The following is a 20,240-nucleotide window of genomic DNA, read 5'->3' as shown; positions in this document are numbered from 1 at the left end:
AGCTATACAGAAGCCATACATACGGTGTCTTGGAGCCATACAGAATGACAGGCAAAGCAAATATTGGAGAGAGCTGGATTTTTGTCTTAGTTGTAATGTTTTCAGTTTATTCGCGATTCAGTTAATTACTTCAGCATAAAATGCCATTTTCTTCTCCTATATTCTTGATTCCAAGCGCTTGAAGTACTGTGATTACTCTAATTGGATGCGGTTGATTTATAACAACATAATATGGACATTATGCAATATAACACATCTTTTTGCATGTTGGCAACACCGCTTACGTGCAAATAATGCGTCCTATAATCTTTGATGCAGTAAAACATTTAAAACTTAATTAACAGAGACTAACGCAGAGACTGACAGACACAATGACACAAATAGTAGCCAGATAACATAAAATAAAAACTCAATAAATCACTTAAGTAATACTGTTTCGGCAACAACAGTAGGGCTGTAGATTCAAAAAGCTTACATTGATGGAAGGGCTGCGATTTCAAAACCCTTTATAACGGAAACCAACGCTAAGCTGCGAGAGAAGTGGTGCCACGATCATAAAACCTGGACATTTAACGATTAGAAGAATGTGGTATGGTCCAATAAATCATCGTTTACGTTGTTTCCTATAAACAACCTGGTTTATATATGGAGAACCTCAAAAGAAGCCTACGACCCGGACTGCCTACTTCCTATAGTCAGGCATGGGAGATGTTCCGTTATGATTAGGGTGGTAATATAATGGTATTCAGATCATCGTCTCATTCACATCGCAGACTGGATTACTGCGATTCAATATCTCGACATCTTCAATGATAAGTTTCTTACTATGGCTAGCATATTACTGCCAAACGCTGCTTGTATTCCAAGATGATAATAACAGGTCAATTGAAAAGTTCCCGGCTTACCATAATAAAACACATTTTTTTGGCAAAATTAGTTTTTTTATTCAACATAATTCTCTTCAAGGGTGATACATTGGGTATAGCGACCCTCCAACTTCTCGATACCATTTTTGTAGAACGATTTGTCCTTTGCTTCAAAATAGGCCTCATTTTCATTGATCACCTCGTCACTCGACGAAAATCACTTCCTAGCGAGTATTCTTTTGAGACCTGAGAACAGGAGGTCGCTGGGGGCCAGATATGGAGAATACGGTGAATTAGGAAGCAATTCGAAGCCCAATTCAGGTATTTTTGACACAGTGCATTGTTTTGGTGAAGCAGCACTTTCTTTTTCTTCAAATGCGGCCGTTTTCGGCGATTTCGTCCCTGAAACGGCTCAATAACGCTATGTAATAGTCGCTGTTGATGGTTCTTCCTTTTTCAAGGTAGTCAATGAAAATTATTCCATGCGCATCCCAAAATACAGACGCCATAATCTTGCCAGCCGACTGTTTTCCCACGCTTTGGAGCGTGTGTATCGTGTGCAGTCCACTCGAATGACTGTCGATTGGACTTTGGAGTGAAACGATGAAGCCATGTTTCATCCATTGTCACATATCGACGCAAAAACTCGGGTTTATTACGCTTGATCATCTTCAAACATTGCTCCGAATCATCAACTCTTCGTTGTTTTTGGTCAAAAGTGAGCTCGCGCGGCGCTCACTTTACACAGAGGTTTCTCATACCCAAATATTCGTGAATGATATGATGTTCAATTGATATCTTTAGAGTGTGTGCTATTTCAGTCAGTTTCAATTTATGGTCAATGAAAATCATATTGTAGATTTTTTAAATGTTTTCGTCGGTAACAACCTCTGTTGGGCGTCCACTGCGTTCACCGTCTTTTTTCACATTTTACCGTATCTAAACTTAGCATACCAATCCTTGATGGTTGATTTTCCTGGGGCAGTGTCTAGAAACTCTTCATCAAGCCGAGTTTTTGCTTTAACTGTATTTTTCCCTTCAAAAAGCAATATTTTATCAAAAGCTCTCAAATTTATACACGCATCTATTGAGGGTTAGGGATAACTAAAAGACATGTGGATTTAATTTTAGTAGCGCCATCTATGTGTGGGATCGGGGACTTTTAAATTGACTTGTTACGCCCATACACACGAATTCGTTAGTCTTGGTTTGAGGAGATCGTCATACCTGAAGATATTTTCTCAGTCATTATGGGAAGCAGAGAGTAAATTTCCATTTCCAACATCGTTGAAGGAATTGGCGGATGTCTTGGGAAAAGAATGGGACAACATTTCATTGAAAAATATTCAGACACTCTAGTGATATTATTAAGATGGCTGATTCCGATTGTTTATCAAAAGTATCTTTTAATTATTTGACTGCCCTATCGCTCATTCTATTTCGACTTAAATTTGAACAAATAATTCATTGTATTAATTAATAATCGATTTAAACTGAATATTAATGAACACTTTAAATCCAAAATTAATCGTATCGACCAATTCAAGGTGATTTAATTATTGAACTTTTTAATTTCATCATAGTTTAAATTAATTCAATTTTTATCGCGTGATAATATTTTGAAATTCGAGTTTATTTTCGACATTTCTGATTACCCATGACTTTGGCAAAAACCATCGTCATGCGTAACGCAAAAATTCACGATACTCATGCCAAAAATTCTTCAAAAAATGATATCACCGTCGTGCTGACCCAGTTTCGCGTCTCCTCGAAAGAGAACTTTGCGATTTTATCAAATTTAGTTGGTTTAAGTAATTTGTTTTTATTATTTAACTCGTGACATTTCCGTTGAAATGTTAATGTATATAAAACATATTTAATACTGTTTGGCTGGATATATGGTAAGAAGATGTTAAAATTACGTTCAGTGTGGTTGAACGTTATGTTAAGTTCGCCGTGTATACAGTCATGTAAAAAAAGCACGTCAGAGGAACACAAGACCTACTTCAGCAGGATTGAATACAAAAAGATTTTTATGATGTATTGACCGTACTTATTCGGTATTTGGTTACCGATGTTTTATTAATAAGGTGAACAATGTGCCAATTTTTAGGTCAATTATTTTTAAATATTTTTCTTTGTCGAGTGTTGATCATCTTAATGAATAACGTGTCTGTCTCATTGACAATGGAATGAAAGAAGACAAGAAAACATCATTAATATTACATTTCAGCGGCTTCATCATCATTCATATGTTTTTTTTGTATTTTCATATTAGTCCATACGTATTTCTGCCTTATTTGTTATATAGCGCGATTAATATGGCACTGGGTATTTTAAGAAATCGGTTTACATTTTAAAGGCCTGGTTTAAATCAGAATAGGTTTGAGCCGGCAGTGTTGCTCGGGTTTTTGGTTCAATAAGTTGCCATTTCATTCTGTAGACATCATGAGGTCACAAAGCCGTTGTTTTTTAAATTAATTCATTTAACGGGAATCAACTTACAGGGCTAATATAAATAACTAACATATACATAATACTTAATTAATTATACATTAATACTTTATTAATAAGGTGTTAAGTCACCATTTGCTTTTAATACTGCTGCAATTCTTCGCAGAATAGATTCTTAGAGTGTCTAAGCAGTTTCTAATGGAATGTTGTGCTATTCTTGTACCAAAAGATCCGTCAATTGCACTAATATTGGAGATGGAGATCTACTTCTCACTCCCTGCTCCAAAACTCCCCATAACTATTCAATGATGTTGAGATTTGGCGATTGTGCTGGTCGGGGAAGATATTTGATGGTATTCTGCTTCTCAAACCAAAGCTGAAGCTTTAGTGTATGCATGCGCATTAGCAGTTTCGAATATGGCGGAGCTTGGCAGTATTATGATAATCATTTGCAGTAATCCGGCCAGTGATGTAAGTGAGAGCACTACCTGAATATCACAATATTGCCAATATTGCCCAGAACCAGGCAGTTCTGATTTCTTTGTTCTCTATATATAAACCCGGCCATTTGTAGAATATGATTCATCGGATTAAACTACATTCTTTCAATTATTAAGTATCCAGGCTTTATGATCGTTGCACCCCTTGTTTCACAGCGTCAGCTTTCATTATAAAGCGTTTGACAATCTCAGCCCTTCTTCCATACTGTTTTTTTTTATTGAAACAGTATTATTCAATGCGTGTTGAGTTCTGCTGTTGCTTTTGCCGTGGTAGTTTTATATTATCTGGCTACACTAATAAGACTGGGGCTATAATTTCCATAAACTAACCTATTCACTGAGTTTGGAGAGAAGTTTGTAGTTCATGGTATTCGGATACCAAAGGTGAATTGCTGTAGACTGTTCATATTTAGAGACACCAACTTAGGAAACTATTTAATACATACTTCCATACCATATATTATATATTTTATTTATATATCATTTGTATAAAATTTTGTCAAAAATAATACAATTCGAAATATCATCAAAGACAAACTGGACTTAAAGATAATACTCAAAAATTAATTCAACAACACTAGTATGCTGTATCAAATGAGACAATGACCACATGCTTTTGGTCGTTTCTTCGGAAGGGAAGAGTTATATAGTGCGATTAATGCGTAAAGTGTATTGGTAGTCCTGTTCTCAGTTATGCAAAATTCTATGTTTGATTTGTTATTCGGTTTGTTGATATTTGTACGTTTTGTTACTTATACTTCTGAGTTTTCGATTTCCGAAAATGGAAAAATAAATTGAAATAATTCTTGGTAGAAAGCTGGTATATGAATGGCTTAAAATATTCAAAGATAAGATTTAATAAGTTTTAGTTGATTTAACATTTTTAACATCTATAAATTCAAGAAGTTGGTGTTCAAAATCGGCACTTAATATCATTATTTGTGTGTGAATTGTGGAGTCCAATTTGCGCTAGAGTTTTTGAGAAAAAATCATTAAAATCTACGAAAAATATAATTTGATTTTTGTTCGTGTGGTTGCTTTTGTTTATGCATGTTCGAGCATGATTCGAATATGTGATTATCGCAGTATTAGAGGGACCATCACTTCGTCTTTACTACTGCGGTTATGACGTTGGTACACTGATGTAAATATGAAACAGTCAACCGATACTGCGGTTATTCACTTAAATAACAATATTTCTGACTACTTCATTGTCAAACGATGTAGTTATAGTTATTAATCATCATAATGTAGTGAGTTGCGGTGTATATAATTGTATGGTTTCTTCCAGGTTCTGCGACTAGGTGATGATATATAAATATAATAGATTATATATAAATGACTGATATATAATACAATCTTCAGTTAATCAGTTAATAAAGTTTATCAATTATACACATTTTTTAACTGTTAAATTCTGTGAAATAACGGGTTAACGGTACTGCGTGATTGAAATTCGACCCTCTTCCTCTCTCTAATTCGGGAATTGAATGAAAATCGAGATTATTCAACAAATTTATGCAGCATCTCGTTTTGGCAGCGATTTGGTTCGTTTCGGTCGGAGAGTTACGAATAATTTTCTATTATTTTAGCGGACTGTGTACGGTTCAAATAACGAAATTTGTTGCACAATATTCGGCTTTAGAAGCCGACACGCGAGTCGAACTAATTATTGCTAGGCCATTTCCGCTCGATATTTATAAATAATTTATTAATTTGTATAGTAACTAGATTTGAATTAACTTGAATAAGAGCTAGGAAGGCAATAAACTGATTGGTTATCTAGCGCGTGTAATAATATATTTAATGATGGATTCTTGGTAATGATCTTACGTCGTTATTGCCGACTGATTATGAAGAAAGTTTAAACATATATTTGAATTTTATGAAGAAGAAAAAAATAAAGAATCCCCTATTTCTTAGCTTGAAATGGACATTCAATGGAACGTTGGTAATATAGAAGTTGTAGTTTCTCTACAGAAAAGCCACGCGAGGCCCAAAATATTCACATGACATAAATTTGTTTTTTCAATATTTACGATGTAATTCCTATTTGTTCATTCTTAACGGTTTTCTAACTGTAAATTAGCAGTCAATAAAAAACTGTAGTAACTAAATAATTGATAGATCATGTTACATAGTTAGCTGTTTGTTATCGATGCTGTTACTTCAAACAATGCGCTATAGCTGCAATTACAAGGAAACAAGTAATTTGTTATGAGAATAAAGCAGGTTGACGTGAGATTTGCAGTCGTTCTGCTTTTGTTCAAAAGTTTTTATGACATAGTTTATTGGAGTTTGAGCAGAAGTTGCTACAAGTCTTCTAGCCATGAACTAATGTAATTAGGAACATCCTATCAGCATCCTATCATCAATCTCTAGGAATTTGGGCAAAATCTTGCAATTCAAAGTGTATGACAAAGGTGGGTTGCATTAGTTCAGTTGCTTAGCCAAGGACTATATGAATTTGGGGACACTGAACTTGGAAAACCGCTCCATAATTAACCATATAGTCTATACCATAAAACATTTTGTTAAACACTGTGTAATTTAGAATATAATTAAAGCAAACTGGCGGACGAAGGTATAATCGATACTCCCAAGTATTTTAATTGCACTGAAATTACAATGAAAATGCTTTTTGACCAATTGATTGAATATTTATGGCAGTATATGTTATACCTAGACACTTTTACGTTTAGTTGTATTCAAAGAACGCTCATTGATGTCATAGCCATTAAAACTAAGTAATATTGTTCTTTTGTTTTTTAATTCAACCGAAATATTAATCTGTCGAAATAAGTTGGCGGGGAATAAAGGCAACACATTTATATCATAATTAATTAACTAAGAAAAATAAGACTTTTAATTAACGCATCTAGAGTTTGTTAAATTTTTAGTTTTGCAACATAGCTATAACGCGAAATGTATTTTTGTATATGTATACAAAATTTAATTATGAGGACCTTGAATCTTTCGTTGTTTTCTCTGACTTTTATGAGAAAATTCTTTTGATTATGGAAATGTTTTAAGTAAATAATTGATTTTGTTACCTAGAGGTAGCAATTTTCAAAGTTTTCTTTTACTTCTTTCTTCTTTCTTTCCCCATACTTCTAGTATCTTTTAGAGATCATGTCGAAAATTTATTGTATGTCTGAAAAATCAACTGATGAGGCGAGATGAGTTGATTTTCTTGAATAATTGGTTAAAATCGTATTTGGACATGACTTGTCAATAAAAAGTGTTTTGGCTGATCGATTTAGCCAGTTTAGTTTGTTTGGCATCGATGAAACTCTCTCTCAAATTATGAAGTGATTTGATAACTTTTGAAAGAGACTAAGTCTTCCTTTTCTAATGCATATCTAGGTGAGCAATATATTGCAACAATTAAATACTTCTTAGATTTTGTACGCCTTTTACAGATGGTGCTTGTATATCGCATGTTCCGTAGATAACATTTTCATAATGTTTAATATAACTATTTGTAATTACTGGGGATCCACCCTGGTTCCGATGGATGATATAGTAGAGCTTGTAACCTTGTATTATATTTTCAGATAACTTCTTTCTACTGTAAATAAGTAAATGTGTGTTAGGAGTGCTAACGTCAACTTTTTTATAGTCGAATATATATAGTATTTAGTCCGTTTAATATTGTTTTGATTGTTTTTAGGTTTATTCATAAGATTATTTGTAATATTTTATTTATTGCATTTCGTTAGTTTCTTCTGTTATATTTGTTTACTGCTTATGCATAGCTATTACCTGTTATGATACTGTGTTATATTGAGATCTGTGTATGTCTTAAATAAAGTAAGAACAATTTCCTCAGATTTCTTTGTTAGTTTTATTTTTTGTACTGTGGAATTTTATTTATTGATTTGATTATTGGTTGATTTTTCCTTTAAACTCTTTCCACACAATCCCGACATTTTGCTTATTGAGTTAGATAATATCCTGAGCACTTAATACACTAATATACATCTTTATCAAATGTCTGGCTCTCTTTATATTTGGGTATACATTTCGTATTGCCGTGTAGGGTTCTATTTTTATTTTTAAACCTTCAGTTAGTTGGATTGAATATATTTCCTTAAGCTTTCTATATTTCCAAAATCTATCATATGGAATGGTAATGATTTTGCGATACTGTCCTTGCTACTATCCTGCTGTAGATACTTGCTACTATCCTGCTGCTCGTAATAATTACTTTCAGATCATTTCTACTAGAAAATATAGGAAAATACTACTGGCTAATTGGAAGAAAATCGCAGTTATCAGTACATGATAAATTGCTATTATGGTAAGCAAATACTGAAACCTATATGGACATACGGAGTTCAATTATGGGGATGTTCTGCAAAGAGTAACATAAATAAAATACAAATTTTTCAGAACAAAGTCCTGAGAGGTATTGTCGGCGCACCTAAATACTATATGACTGATTATTATTTTTATTATTATTACTACTACTACATCGAGACCTTCAGATCCCCACAGTCACTCAATAAATCAAGAAAATTGCAAGGGAGGAAAGACTTAATTAATCTCTCATGAGAATATTGAAATATTGCTGCTTTTGGATACCACCAGAACAGGACACAGACTCAAAAGATTCAAACCATCTGATCTGGTGTAGTGTTGTGTAGTGAGGTGCATATAATAAAAAAAATACAGCAGTGACATGTATAAATATTATTTCACCAGAGGTTGAGATAGGGCCGATGAGTCCTCTTAGTTATATATCTAGATTTAAGTTATCATAAAGACAAATTGTAGGTCAGACGAGAACGACTAGTAATAAAGTGAGAATTAATAATTTAAAAAAATCAACTAGGAAAATTGGATGCATGTTTCAGGTAGTATTTTCTTTGACTTCAATGCCTATGATGATGGTATTGACAATTATTTCAGATTAACATAATATTTGTTGAACTGTTTATATGACAATATTGACAATATCAAAAGTCTAGGGGAACTTAGTAATTTCCGCTTTTTATAATTTTTTCTTTATTTATTCCTTTAACTTTTTTCTGTAGATGAAATTTTTTTGGGTTTTATTAACTGCTGCTGATTGATTCTCTGATTCTCTAATATTACATATATATATATATATATATATATATATAATACGTAATTGTACACTTATCAATAGATGAATGTATACAAAAGGAAAACAACTGCTGTTACAATTTACACGAGTCACACATACACCCAATCGGCGTCGAATACTTTAATTTATGAGATAATAGATAAAATAAAGAAATTAAAAAGATTCAGTGAAGCTTAGATGGTATGGTTTACGATGTATATGCTACGTGTATTTACTAAATGTAAATGATTAAACATATATTACCTTTAATGGATCCACTTGATGTGTGAGGTTGCTGAGTTTGGATCTGCGTCGGTTGGATTTCCAGTTTCGTCGAAACATTATTCCACATTTCAAACATGTTGGTGCAAAGTAATTTGAACAATACAAAACAAAAAACAATCCGTTTACAATACACTTCGGTCGTATACCCGTTGGATATTTGTTCGCATGCTTTTCCTATCACAAACACACAGTCCCCGTCACAAATTGCAACAATGTACACACTGGACTGTCCAATTTTCTAGTTAACAGAATGATAGATTTTCAGTACGGATGAACGAACGATCATAGATCAGGAAAATGAAACGTTTTTTTTTAAAATCTGTACACCTAATATGATACAAATGAACAAAATTTCTTGAAGCACTGGTGTTAACCGGGTCCCAAATTTTGACTCATGCTATTCTCAGTCTTGTTTTTGGTTCGTTTATAGCAATAGATTCTCCATGTCTTCATGCTAGTGCGCCGATTTGCTTATTTCGACTTGTCGCCATTTAAAGTTCGTTTCTGCTGGTCCTGGGGAGAAGAGATATAATCGGATGGTTATAAGTATGGGATATAATCGAAAAATGGAGCCGTTATTATGACAGTTTGTGTTCCGTAAGTTTAATATTGTGTTACAATTGGTAACACAAGCGACTTGTTTACCATAGTTAATATTCAAAATATTATGGTTGCGTTTTAATCAATGTACTTTTTATTGATGATTTTTTTAATTATTTTGTGCTATGTGAGTTTTGACTTACGTATGGGTGAAAAAACATTTTTATTTTACTAACACAATTATATGGCAAGAACAAGAACTGCTCACATGTTGAAAAGTTGACATGTGTAGTCTATATTAAAGCATCAGAAATTCCTATATTCAAGTAGGTGACGATAATTGAATTGAGGTGATGATTATAAATGACTAACTTGACCGTTGATCGACACTTGAAATCTCATTGATCTTTTTCTTTTCTTCTTTTAACCTTTTTAGTAATATCAAAAGGAAACCTGAAAAATATAGACAGGAATAAAAGGAAGGAATTGGCAGAGAAACAGATCCAAGATAACAACGAACTTAATTAGAGAACATTGTTGATGTTTGACAACTGATGACTCAAGGAAGTTACTATTTAATCAATCATGTTGTCTAAACCAGACAATAAACAATTTATGGGTAAGAAATGAACAAAAGACAAAGATCAGAACTTTTTATTTATTGCATCTAATTTAGTTTTTTTTGTTGCATGTAGTTGGTATTTCCAAACATCTCCAATATTTTCCAAAATAAAAAGGCAAATCCAACTCGAAATGCGCGACATTAGTCACCGGAGCCGAAGTGACATCAGAAATATTACGCGAACCACCTAAGCAAAACCAATATCGGGCTGATTACGTCGTCGGTTGCGTAACCGTTATTCTCCCGGATTATGTTTTGTGCAAACAAAACGTGGATCGCATTATTTGCATCGTATTTACATTATTAACACGATACAGTTGGCATCAAGTAACAACTGCGGCTGGTCCTGGCGTTCAGCGACGACGGAAGGGATCACGACGAACCAGGTTGAGGTAGGCAGTTGGCGAGCGATTTCCGCGATAAATCAGTAGCGGGATAGTGTTTAAAAAAACGATCTGCATAGCGCGTCTCGCCTGCCTCTCTCAGTTTTTACGTTTACGTCAATAAATCTTCTCGCAAACAATCCGGGCCCGGTTGAATGAGAAAAATATTGATTACAAATTGTAGATATATTGCTAATTCAACGTTCACGTGATAAAAATAAACAACAAATTAATTACACTGCCCCTAAAATAATTGAAAATTTTCAGTATCAAATATAACATAAAATCACTGTAATTTTTAAATTATACATTAGGTTATGAATCAGTTTGAAGCCGGTACCGAGCCCAAACAATACAAAAATTGAGCAATGCAATTGGTAACACTGTTGTCATGTGAGTTCATCTGATGGTTCCATCGTAAAGTTTGATATTTTTAACGATATACGTATTCAGAATATTTTGTCGCACGGACGCTATTTGTTTATTTTATATTTAGTTGAAAGTTTCGCCTCGGCAAAAAATGGAACTGAATCGCGAACATTTTCGTGTGATGATTTTTTACGACTTTCGACATGGATTATCACAACAAGAGTGCATCAATCAACTCAATTTGACCGTTGGCGATGATGCTCCATCAAAAACTACCGTGTATCGCTGGTTTAGTGAATTCAATCGTGGAAGGTCGTCCAAAATCGGCTGTTGTACCAGACAACATTGATGCTGTGTGAGAAATGATTAAGCAAGATCGCCATATCACCTATTGTGAGATTGAGGCATCCTTAAGCATTAGTTCCACCAGCATATATGCAATATTACGTGAACACTTAGCTGTGCGAAAGTTATGTTCGCGTTGGATCCCACACAATTTGACAATCGCACAAAAAAAGGCTCGTGTCGATTGGTGCAAAGAAATGCTTAAGAAATTGAATCGCGGTGCTTCGAAAGACGTTTATAAAATCGTAACAGGTGACGATTCATGGATATATTCGTAGGAGCCCGAAAGTAAGCAGCAGTCGACTGTATGGGTGTTCCAAGATGAACCAAATCCAACAAAAGTTGTTCACGCACGAAGCACTTCAAAGAAAATGGTGGCCTGTTTTTTTTTGGAAACTGGTCATATTGCAACAGTGTCTCCAGTGCCAGAGGATCGTAGAACAGTAAATTCTAATTGGTACAAAAACCATTTGTTTGCCAGAAGTCTTCGGTGAAATATGGAAAACAAACACGAGAGGCCGGATTGTTCTTCATCGTGACAAAGCGAGCTCTCAAGCAAGAGAAATACTCTCTAGCACTCAAAACATCGAATTGATGGGTCATCCGCCGTACAGCCCTAATTTGGCACCCAATGACTTTTTTTTGTTTCCATCCGTGAAGAATAAACTACGTGGTCAACGATTTTCATCGCCCGAAGAAGCTATTGAAGCGTTCAAAAATCATGTTTGTAAAAAGTGTATCGATAATCGTGGCGAGTACTTTGAAAAACAATAAAATTATATTCGCAGCTTAACTATTTTTTTCCTATTCCCGAAATACAAATAGTGACCCTCGTATTAGCTAAATTGTGTGTATATAGTAGAATATAAAATACGTGCAGTAAATAAGTTAAATAATGGTTTTTGTTTATTTTTATTTAGTTATTACAACGATTATAATGTACATATTTTATTTTAAAATGTTTTTTTTGTGTTAAAAATTTACGTTTATTTCCGTCCCTTTTATTGAATTACTTAATTTATTTTTTGAAATCGGTTCAGTTTTTTTGTTAAAAATATTTTATACTAGCTGTTTAGTAAGATGGAAATGCGTCAAATTTTGGAGGCCCGTGCCCTCTAGCGATAAAAATGTATAGTTTTAATATGTAAATACAGCATTAGAATCAATATTTGATTGATTGAATAGATACTGATGAGTTTGTTAATAATAGATTGGTATTTACACCTGAATATTCTTGATGCTATTTTATGATTTGCATTCGATGATTTATTTAATTATATCCGTTTATCGTTTTTATAAAATAATTAATAATTAATTAAAAACATTCTTAAAGATATAGCGTTGTTTTTTATATTTAGTGCCAACTGGATTGAATTTAAATCTTGAACGGAGGAAATAACACAAATTAGCTACACCAATATTTTTTTTGTACACCTTGTATATACGTAAGAAAGACCAATGGCTACGTCAATTTATCTATTTATATACACATGAAATTTACATATGATGTTGTACCATGCCTGGAAGTAGTCGTATAACTTATGGGATCTTTAAAAAACGATTCGTTATTGGCGTATATTTAACAATAATGTGGCAGCCGATTGCCATTGACTGTTTTAATTACATTTATATGGAATATTTCTGATAATTGCACGACAGAAAAAAGAAACTTTTACGTCGAATAAGCTATGAAAAGTGTTTACATGATATTTCTTTATTCGTCCAGTTAAAACTATCAAATTGTTCTAGAGTGGTTTGATATTTAAAATGCCTGAGTAACAAGCGAGACAATTAATCGACTAGATAATTATAAGACTCGATTTTTTGTATAAAGCTGGCTTTAATTGATATAGTCAAGAATTTTTCTCTAGAATATCTGTTTTTTGTTTTTAATACAAGGTGTCGATTGGAATTTTAAAATTCGATCACAGATAATGTAAGGAGAACTCTTAATGTTTTCTCAAGAGTGACGATTTGTACGTTGTGGTCCCTCTGAAGTTTTATACTGCGTCAGTACAATACTTGCTGGCCATGAGATTAATTTCATGAATATGAAACGATTTTGAATCTTTAAATCAACACTGGATCTTGCGTCGATTATTTCAATTATTGTAGATCTAAGGAGTTTTTAACAGGTCAATTGAAAAATCCCCGGCCTACTATAGTAAAACACATTTTTTATCAAAATTAGTTTATTTCATTCAACATAATTCCCTTTGGAGTGGTACATTGATTATAGTGACCCTCCAACTTTTCGACACCATTTTTGTAGTACGATTTGTCCTTTGCTTCAAAATAGGCCTCAGTTTCGGAGATCACCTATTCATTCCACGAAAATTTCTTCCCAGTGAGCCTTCTTATGAGATCTGAGAACAGGAAATAGTCACTTGGGGCCAGATGTAGAGAATACGGTAGATGAGGAAGCAATTCGAAGCCCAACTCACGGATTTTTGCCATCGTTTTCACTGACTTGTTTCTTGAAATGTGGCCATTTTCGGCGGTTTCGTCCTTCAAACGGCCCAATAACGCTATGTAATAGTCGCTGTTGATGGTCCTTCCTTTTTCAAGGTAGTCAATGAAAATTATTCCATGCTCATCCCAAAATACAGACGCCATAACCTTGCCAGATGACTGTTGCGTTTTCCCACGCTTTGGAGCGGGTTCATCCTGTGCAGTCCACTCGGGTGACTATCGATTGGACTTAGGTATGAAATGATTGAGCCATATTTCATCCATTTTCATATATCGACACAAGAACTCGTGTTTATTACGTTTGATCATCTTCAAACACTGTTCCGAATCATCAAATCGTCGTTGTTTTTGGTCAAAAGTGAGCTCGAGTGGTACCCACTTTGCACAGAGTTTTCTCATACCCAAATATTCGCGAATGATATGATGTACACATGCAATTGATATCTTTATAGTGTCTGCCATTTCACTCAAAGCCAATTTATGGTCATTCAAAATCATTTTGCGGATTTTTTAGTTGTTTTCTTCGCTAACAACCTCTTTTGGCCGTCCACTGCATTCACCGTTTTCGGTGCTCATTTCGCCACGTCTAAACTTAGCATACCAATCCTTGATGGTTGATTTTCCCGGAACAGTGTTCGGAAACTCGGCATCAAGCCAAATTTTTGCTTCAACTATAGTTTTCACCTTCAAAAAGCAATATTTTATCAACACGTGAAATTCCTTTTCATCCATTTTTTCGCAATAACAAAAGTTGCTTCACTCAAAATGCTGTAATTCACAAACTTATGATCCAACAGCTGTCAAAGCTATACAAGCATCTGTCATGTTCTAAAGCAATAATAATAATCTATGTGTCAGTCCGGGGACTTTTCAATTGATTTGTCATGTTCTAAAGCAATAATAATAATAATAATAATAGTGACATGTATAATTTTCCTAAACTTAAAATTATGTGACGTTCTAAAAAATTCCTATCGGATTTCGCGAAAGAAAAAAGAAACGTGACAAAAAGCTTCCGCATGCCCAAAGCTTAAGGTTTCTGTAGTGGATGCACTTACACACGCCAACAAGAAAATCAATACCGTCGGAACTTTAAAGAAGATGTGATGACCTGTCTCTAGTACGAGCGGCGAGCAAAAAAGAGAATGGAAATCTGCACGGGACAAGGCAGATCCACTTAAACCGATAATAAAGACAGAGTTAGAGCCGGAGGTTTTCAGCGACAAAAATAACCAATCTTCGTAAGTTCCGAACATTTTGTAATTGTTAGTTTATCAAGGAAATAAATTCGTTTTGATAAAAGTTATTTATTTATTCGAATATAGGTATTTTAAGAGAAAAATTGCGAGTCGAAATTTTCCTTAAAATCTCTCATTTGGTATTGGAGCTATTGGTGACTTGACTTTTTTGTTGGTTGTCAAATATCTATGATGGAAACCATAGAGTATTTACAAAGGCATTTGATTGGCTCATTGCTATAACGAGATTGTTTGTTTACGAGTTGAGTGTGTGTTTACGAGGCCATGTTTGTTTGTCTGACATAAAGTACGATCAGCATTAATGTGTCTTAAATATAATCACTATTATTTGATTTTAATGTATTCATTTTCAAAAGTGTTGTGTATCCAGTTTATGTGTGTGACTTAACATTGCTTTTATCTGATACATATACAATTATTTATATAGAGCATTTGTATTCATATATATTTTTATTTTCAGGAATACAACAGAAGAAATCATGAAAATATTACCCACACTTTAAAACCAAAATATGTCCAAATGAAGTAATGATAAAATTACATTAAAGGTAAATGTAATTATACTACATGAAAGGGTTTTGTTACCTTTTAAGTAAGTTTGTGAAGTGCCATCAATTTAAAACTTAATTATTTTGAAGGGGTAAATGAACCAAATGTATATTGGTTAATATACTTATAATGAATATTTTGGCTTAAGGCTCCGTAACCAAGATAACCTTTTCAACAAGGATGTTAGTAAAATGCATTAATATAAAATAATATAATACAATTTGCAAACCAATAAGATGAGCTTGTTTTCATAGACAAGAGATTATCATACTTGTTTTATTATATTGTTAATAGATGCTAATAATATGCTAATAATTTTAACTCCTCGATTATACCTTAATGAGAGCACAGCAGTAATTTTGAAATATATGTTTTAATTTTTTGTTGCTGTTCTTTAAAGTATTACTTTTTGGTATGTTTTCTTCATTCTGACTTATATCATACGATCTAACTGTTTTAATTGTACGTATCATACATTTCGCAATACCATTGTAAAAATAGTAATAACTTGCCTCAATACATTTTTGTGTTGAACAAGTAAGTAAAATATTAACAGACACAGATTTTCAGCTGTGCTGCTCTGCTTTCAGTATGAGGGAACAAAAAGGTAGAAACTTTAATACATCTTATATTAATTGATAGCACTAAGAAAATATAAAAAAGGGGAAAAGAGCTATAGACAATTTTCATTATATTTGCCACGAGATATGTTATGTTTTCAATTAGATGGCAGCCATTTTTATATCCGCATGTAATTATTTTTTATTTGTATATATATATATATATATATATATATATATATATATATATATATAAATTCTTATGTTTTAGCTTTTTGATATATAAATTCTTATGTTTTTATATATAAATAAATGGTTTTGAAAAATTACATTTTGGTTTTATTTGAAATTTAATTGGTCGGTAGAGTGTGGCGTCAGAGGTTAGTCACGTGATGCGTATGATATCGTCGACCAATGAAATGCTCTCCTTATATAATATTTTCATTCCAGTTGCCTGTAATGGTAAATTAAACTAACCAATAAAATTCAGCGAAATGACGTTCTCAGCGCCTTCCTGCTGAGACCGCGCAAAACAATTCTGAAATTATTTGTATTAAGTTAACATTCTATATATTACTTTAGGATGGAAACTTATTTTGAAATATGTCGAATACCGATTAAAACTACCGGCTATTATTATCAAATAATGTATGTAAACATTAAAGATAATTTTTCGACACTGACCTTCTAATACTTTACCACGATTTATATTTCACATTTAGATATTTTTTAATAGGTACATCCATTCGATAACGTAAAAATCAAGTGAAAATTAATGACATGTATGTCAAGTATGATATAACTATGTGCTAACCGGAATTTCGAATCATATTCTAATTGTGGTCGAGTAAATATTCACCAAGAACAGAGTTGCAATATGCAGTGACTGTTTATGCTACAGCATAGTTTGTAAATGCATTTCCTAGTTGTTATTATTTAGTCCCAAATTCAGTGCGCGAGAACTTTCTTTTCTTTTATTATTAACAGTGCAAGAAGTCAGATATTAGGTCGTCGAGGTTTGTCAAATATATGATGAGATATCTCACGTGCTACGCATGTTACTGATGTCCAGTTTGATACAGAGAATGATACTAGTCCTATTGTTATGTCATAATTACATTCGAGAGTGTCTGGAAATTGAGTGGATATAGAATCCAATAAGCTCGTGCATATCAAATACAACAACATAGAGTCGTACTCAAGGAAATTGAACGATTCCGCCGATGCAGTATTACTGTGATCCAGGAATGAACAGCATACTGCTATGATCTGGAAATAGATTATGATGCAAACAAATCAGTTACAATTAGGGAAATGACAATCGTTTTTCAATATTGTAAGCCATTAAAATACAGCGGTGAATCTAATGGGCTATGTTGTGTCAGTGAAGAAATATAATTGGTCCCACCATCATATCCGTTGCGCCCGTTAGTTTTTAGGATGAGAAATTATTCTGATCACTTCTTGGTCAACACATAATAGTTGTTTCCAAATATATAGAACTATTTTATGTACATTTCCAAGGTTTTTGGTAACATTCAAATTTGTATCAGAAGTAAATTCACAAAATCTTAAACAATTGTAGACACAATGACACATTTATCACTCACTAGGAGCGTTGTTACCACTACTTGCAGATCATCAATTCTTATAAATTTATTTTATGGTGGCTTGGTGGTGCAGTGGTGAAGGCGACATGATGTTGGGATGGTCGCGGGTTCGAGTGCTGCTGGGGCATGGTCGTAAATGTATGTTTGCGATTGTTTAATATTTGTGATGATTCTAGGCAAGAGTGCAAAATTCGACAAGGAAAATGATCCCAGTCACGCCAGTAACCAGGCTGGGTAAGACCGGATGTCTTCTGGAATGATTTCTAAGTTGGTCACTCGCCAGTCGGTAGGCTTAATGCCGAGGATGTAGGTCCAGTCTAGATAAACCCCTAGTTAGTAAAAGGAGACTTTTATTAATTATATATAGAAATTGATAGGTGCTATTGATTGTGCTCACAATCCAACATTGGAGCGAGGTATTGTCCAAGAATTACAAGCGTGTCTTCTTTAGAACTACAATTTGGTGAAGTTCAATATTCAATTCAATCGACAATTGGTTGCTTATTGTTGAGAAAATTTGTAAGATTTAAGAGAGATACGTTCACTGAGTAATCTAGTTATTGTGGTTAATTAAAATTTACATTGAAACTATTTAAAATGTTATTAGACATTTTAACGAGACGATACAAAATAATTAAATACTAGACACCAAGTTGTTCGATGGTTTTATTTAAATTTCTGATTATAAAACCGCAACTATTTATAACTAATTTTAGCGACGAGATAAAATCTGAAATTGGCTTTTGTGAATCATCTGTTTTGCATTTGTCTAGTATTATTGATATTATATATTACTATAGTAGTATACGAATTATAATACGTTATCTATTAGTAACATATTGTTTTGTGTCATTTCATTCATTCATTTTCATTCAGGAGGCAACTTATCATTCGGGTTTGACCTATTAAACCATGTGTGCTTGAAAAATCTGTTAATTCAATTGAGTACATATTTATCAGACTAGAAATATTTGCCAAATAAAATTCTACTGATTTCTAATTGTGTGTATTACTTAATTCGTTATCAATATTTAATATTGATAACGATCATTTCATCATTTCAAAATTTAAAATATAAAATAAGTCTCAGAGTAAAGTTTTTCGAAGTATTTTTTTTATGTTATAAAAACATCCATTGCGATTCCACAGAGAGATTGAAGAAATTTCAGCAATTCAACAGCAATGGGCTTTCTCTTAAGTTTGCAAAGATTTGAGTTAGTTATACTGGTAGGAGAAATAACAGAGTTCCTATTAGTGTACTTTAATACTCTTGAATGAAACTCTCTGGTACTTTAATGAATTAATACATAATTATACCAGTCCTTGAAACTAAATAGAACAAATTAATCTTCATTCGATATTCAATAATCTAGTTACCAAAGAGGTGACTATAGAAAATTATTTTGCTAAGAAGCAATCAAATTGTGAGTTGTAATACCAGATTATGTGTGTTTCAGTGACTGTACATTTGAACATATAACTCATTGAAGCAACATGAAATAGTTTATCAAGATAATGCTTGCCCAATTCTGAGACTAAATTAAGCTATTAACGTCCATGTTCCACATAATTGTCGTTAATATAAACTGCAATATTATTAATTAATTGCTATAAATAAACGTTATTATTATTGTGTTCATTTTACATATTTTTTATATAAGGGCGAGTCTTTGTGAATTGATTAAGGAAATTCCTTTTTTTATTTGCTAAATGCTCTGATGGTGGGTTAGTGAACAAATGGTGTTGTCTATAGTCATTAAGTCGTGTTAAAGTCTGTGAAAGGCCCGAGTTTTTGTGCACGGTGTCCCCACTTATTGATTGCTTTGCGTACTTTATTCTGGACTGATATGACATTTCTTTGATGTACTTCTATTTAATGAATCAGTGGTCTTGTATTTGACCATCAAACCTTGGAGAATTGGCTTATTGGAAATTAGATTTTTATCATTTAGACGTTCTTTTCAGAGAGCAGGTTAAATAGACGCTGCCAAATGTCACAAGTTGCTAATCTCGAATCATCCTAATTGAAAGACACTATAGAAGAAAAAGAAATTACTCTTCGTGGTATTGTACTTAACATGATTTGTAATTATATTATTAGGGGTTTGCGTGTATCTTGATCAGCGATATCTATTAGTGAAATTTTTTAATCTAAATAACCATTGACAAATAACGAGACAAATACCATCGGTTGTAATTATTTTTTCTTCTATGCGCTGTTCATCATCTTTACAACAATATTTCCTTCTCACACTGATCTTTATACTCTAGTCCTTTTTTTCTTGATATTATTAACCATTCCACACCATGAACCACCTCTAACAATATCATCAA

At 33.1% G+C, this 20,240-nt stretch overlaps 2 protein-coding genes across 2 annotated transcripts in view; one reads left to right on the top strand and one right to left on the bottom strand.

Moving 5' to 3' along the window:
- Window positions 1-20,240, bottom strand: part of Hr3 (nuclear hormone receptor 3 ROR-beta) — a 123,744-nt gene that overhangs the window by 87,771 nt on the left and 15,733 nt on the right. The window contains exon 2 of the mRNA XM_076410976.1: window positions 9,177-9,710. Within this exon, the coding sequence (XP_076267091.1) occupies window positions 9,177-9,273 (97 nt within the window). The 5' untranslated portion in view covers window positions 9,274-9,710. The remainder of the gene's footprint in view (window positions 1-9,176; window positions 9,711-20,240) is intronic.
- On the top strand, window positions 10,323-15,823 carry LOC143201060 (uncharacterized). Its single transcript, XM_076411908.1, has 3 exons — window positions 10,323-10,356; window positions 10,475-10,751; window positions 15,648-15,823. The coding sequence occupies exons 1-3, from the start codon at window positions 10,323-10,325 to the stop codon at window positions 15,688-15,690; spliced, it is 354 nt and encodes a 117-aa protein (XP_076268023.1). The 3' UTR covers window positions 15,691-15,823.

Source organism: Rhynchophorus ferrugineus, unplaced genomic scaffold (genome assembly GCF_030347505.1).
Source record: "Rhynchophorus ferrugineus isolate W39M unplaced genomic scaffold, kcgeb_rfMv2 rfM8, whole genome shotgun sequence".
Lineage (NCBI taxonomy): Eukaryota > Metazoa > Arthropoda > Insecta > Coleoptera > Curculionidae > Rhynchophorus > Rhynchophorus ferrugineus.
This window is presented reverse-complemented; position numbering and strand designations above follow the sequence as displayed.

What these genes read in the sequence shown, in the direction of transcription:
- LOC143201060 (XM_076411908.1), top strand. Translation starts at nt 10,323, where the DNA reads ATGTTGTCTAAACCAGACAATAAACAATTTATGG. An exon ending in AGACAATAAACAATTTATGG is followed by an intron (nt 10,357 to 10,474) that starts GTAAGAAATGAA and finishes CAAAATAAAAAG; the next exon opens with GCAAATCCAACTCGAAATGC. An exon ending in TCACGACGAACCAGGTTGAG is followed by an intron (nt 10,752 to 15,647) that starts GTAGGCAGTTGG and finishes TTTTATTTTCAG; the next exon opens with GAATACAACAGAAGAAATCA.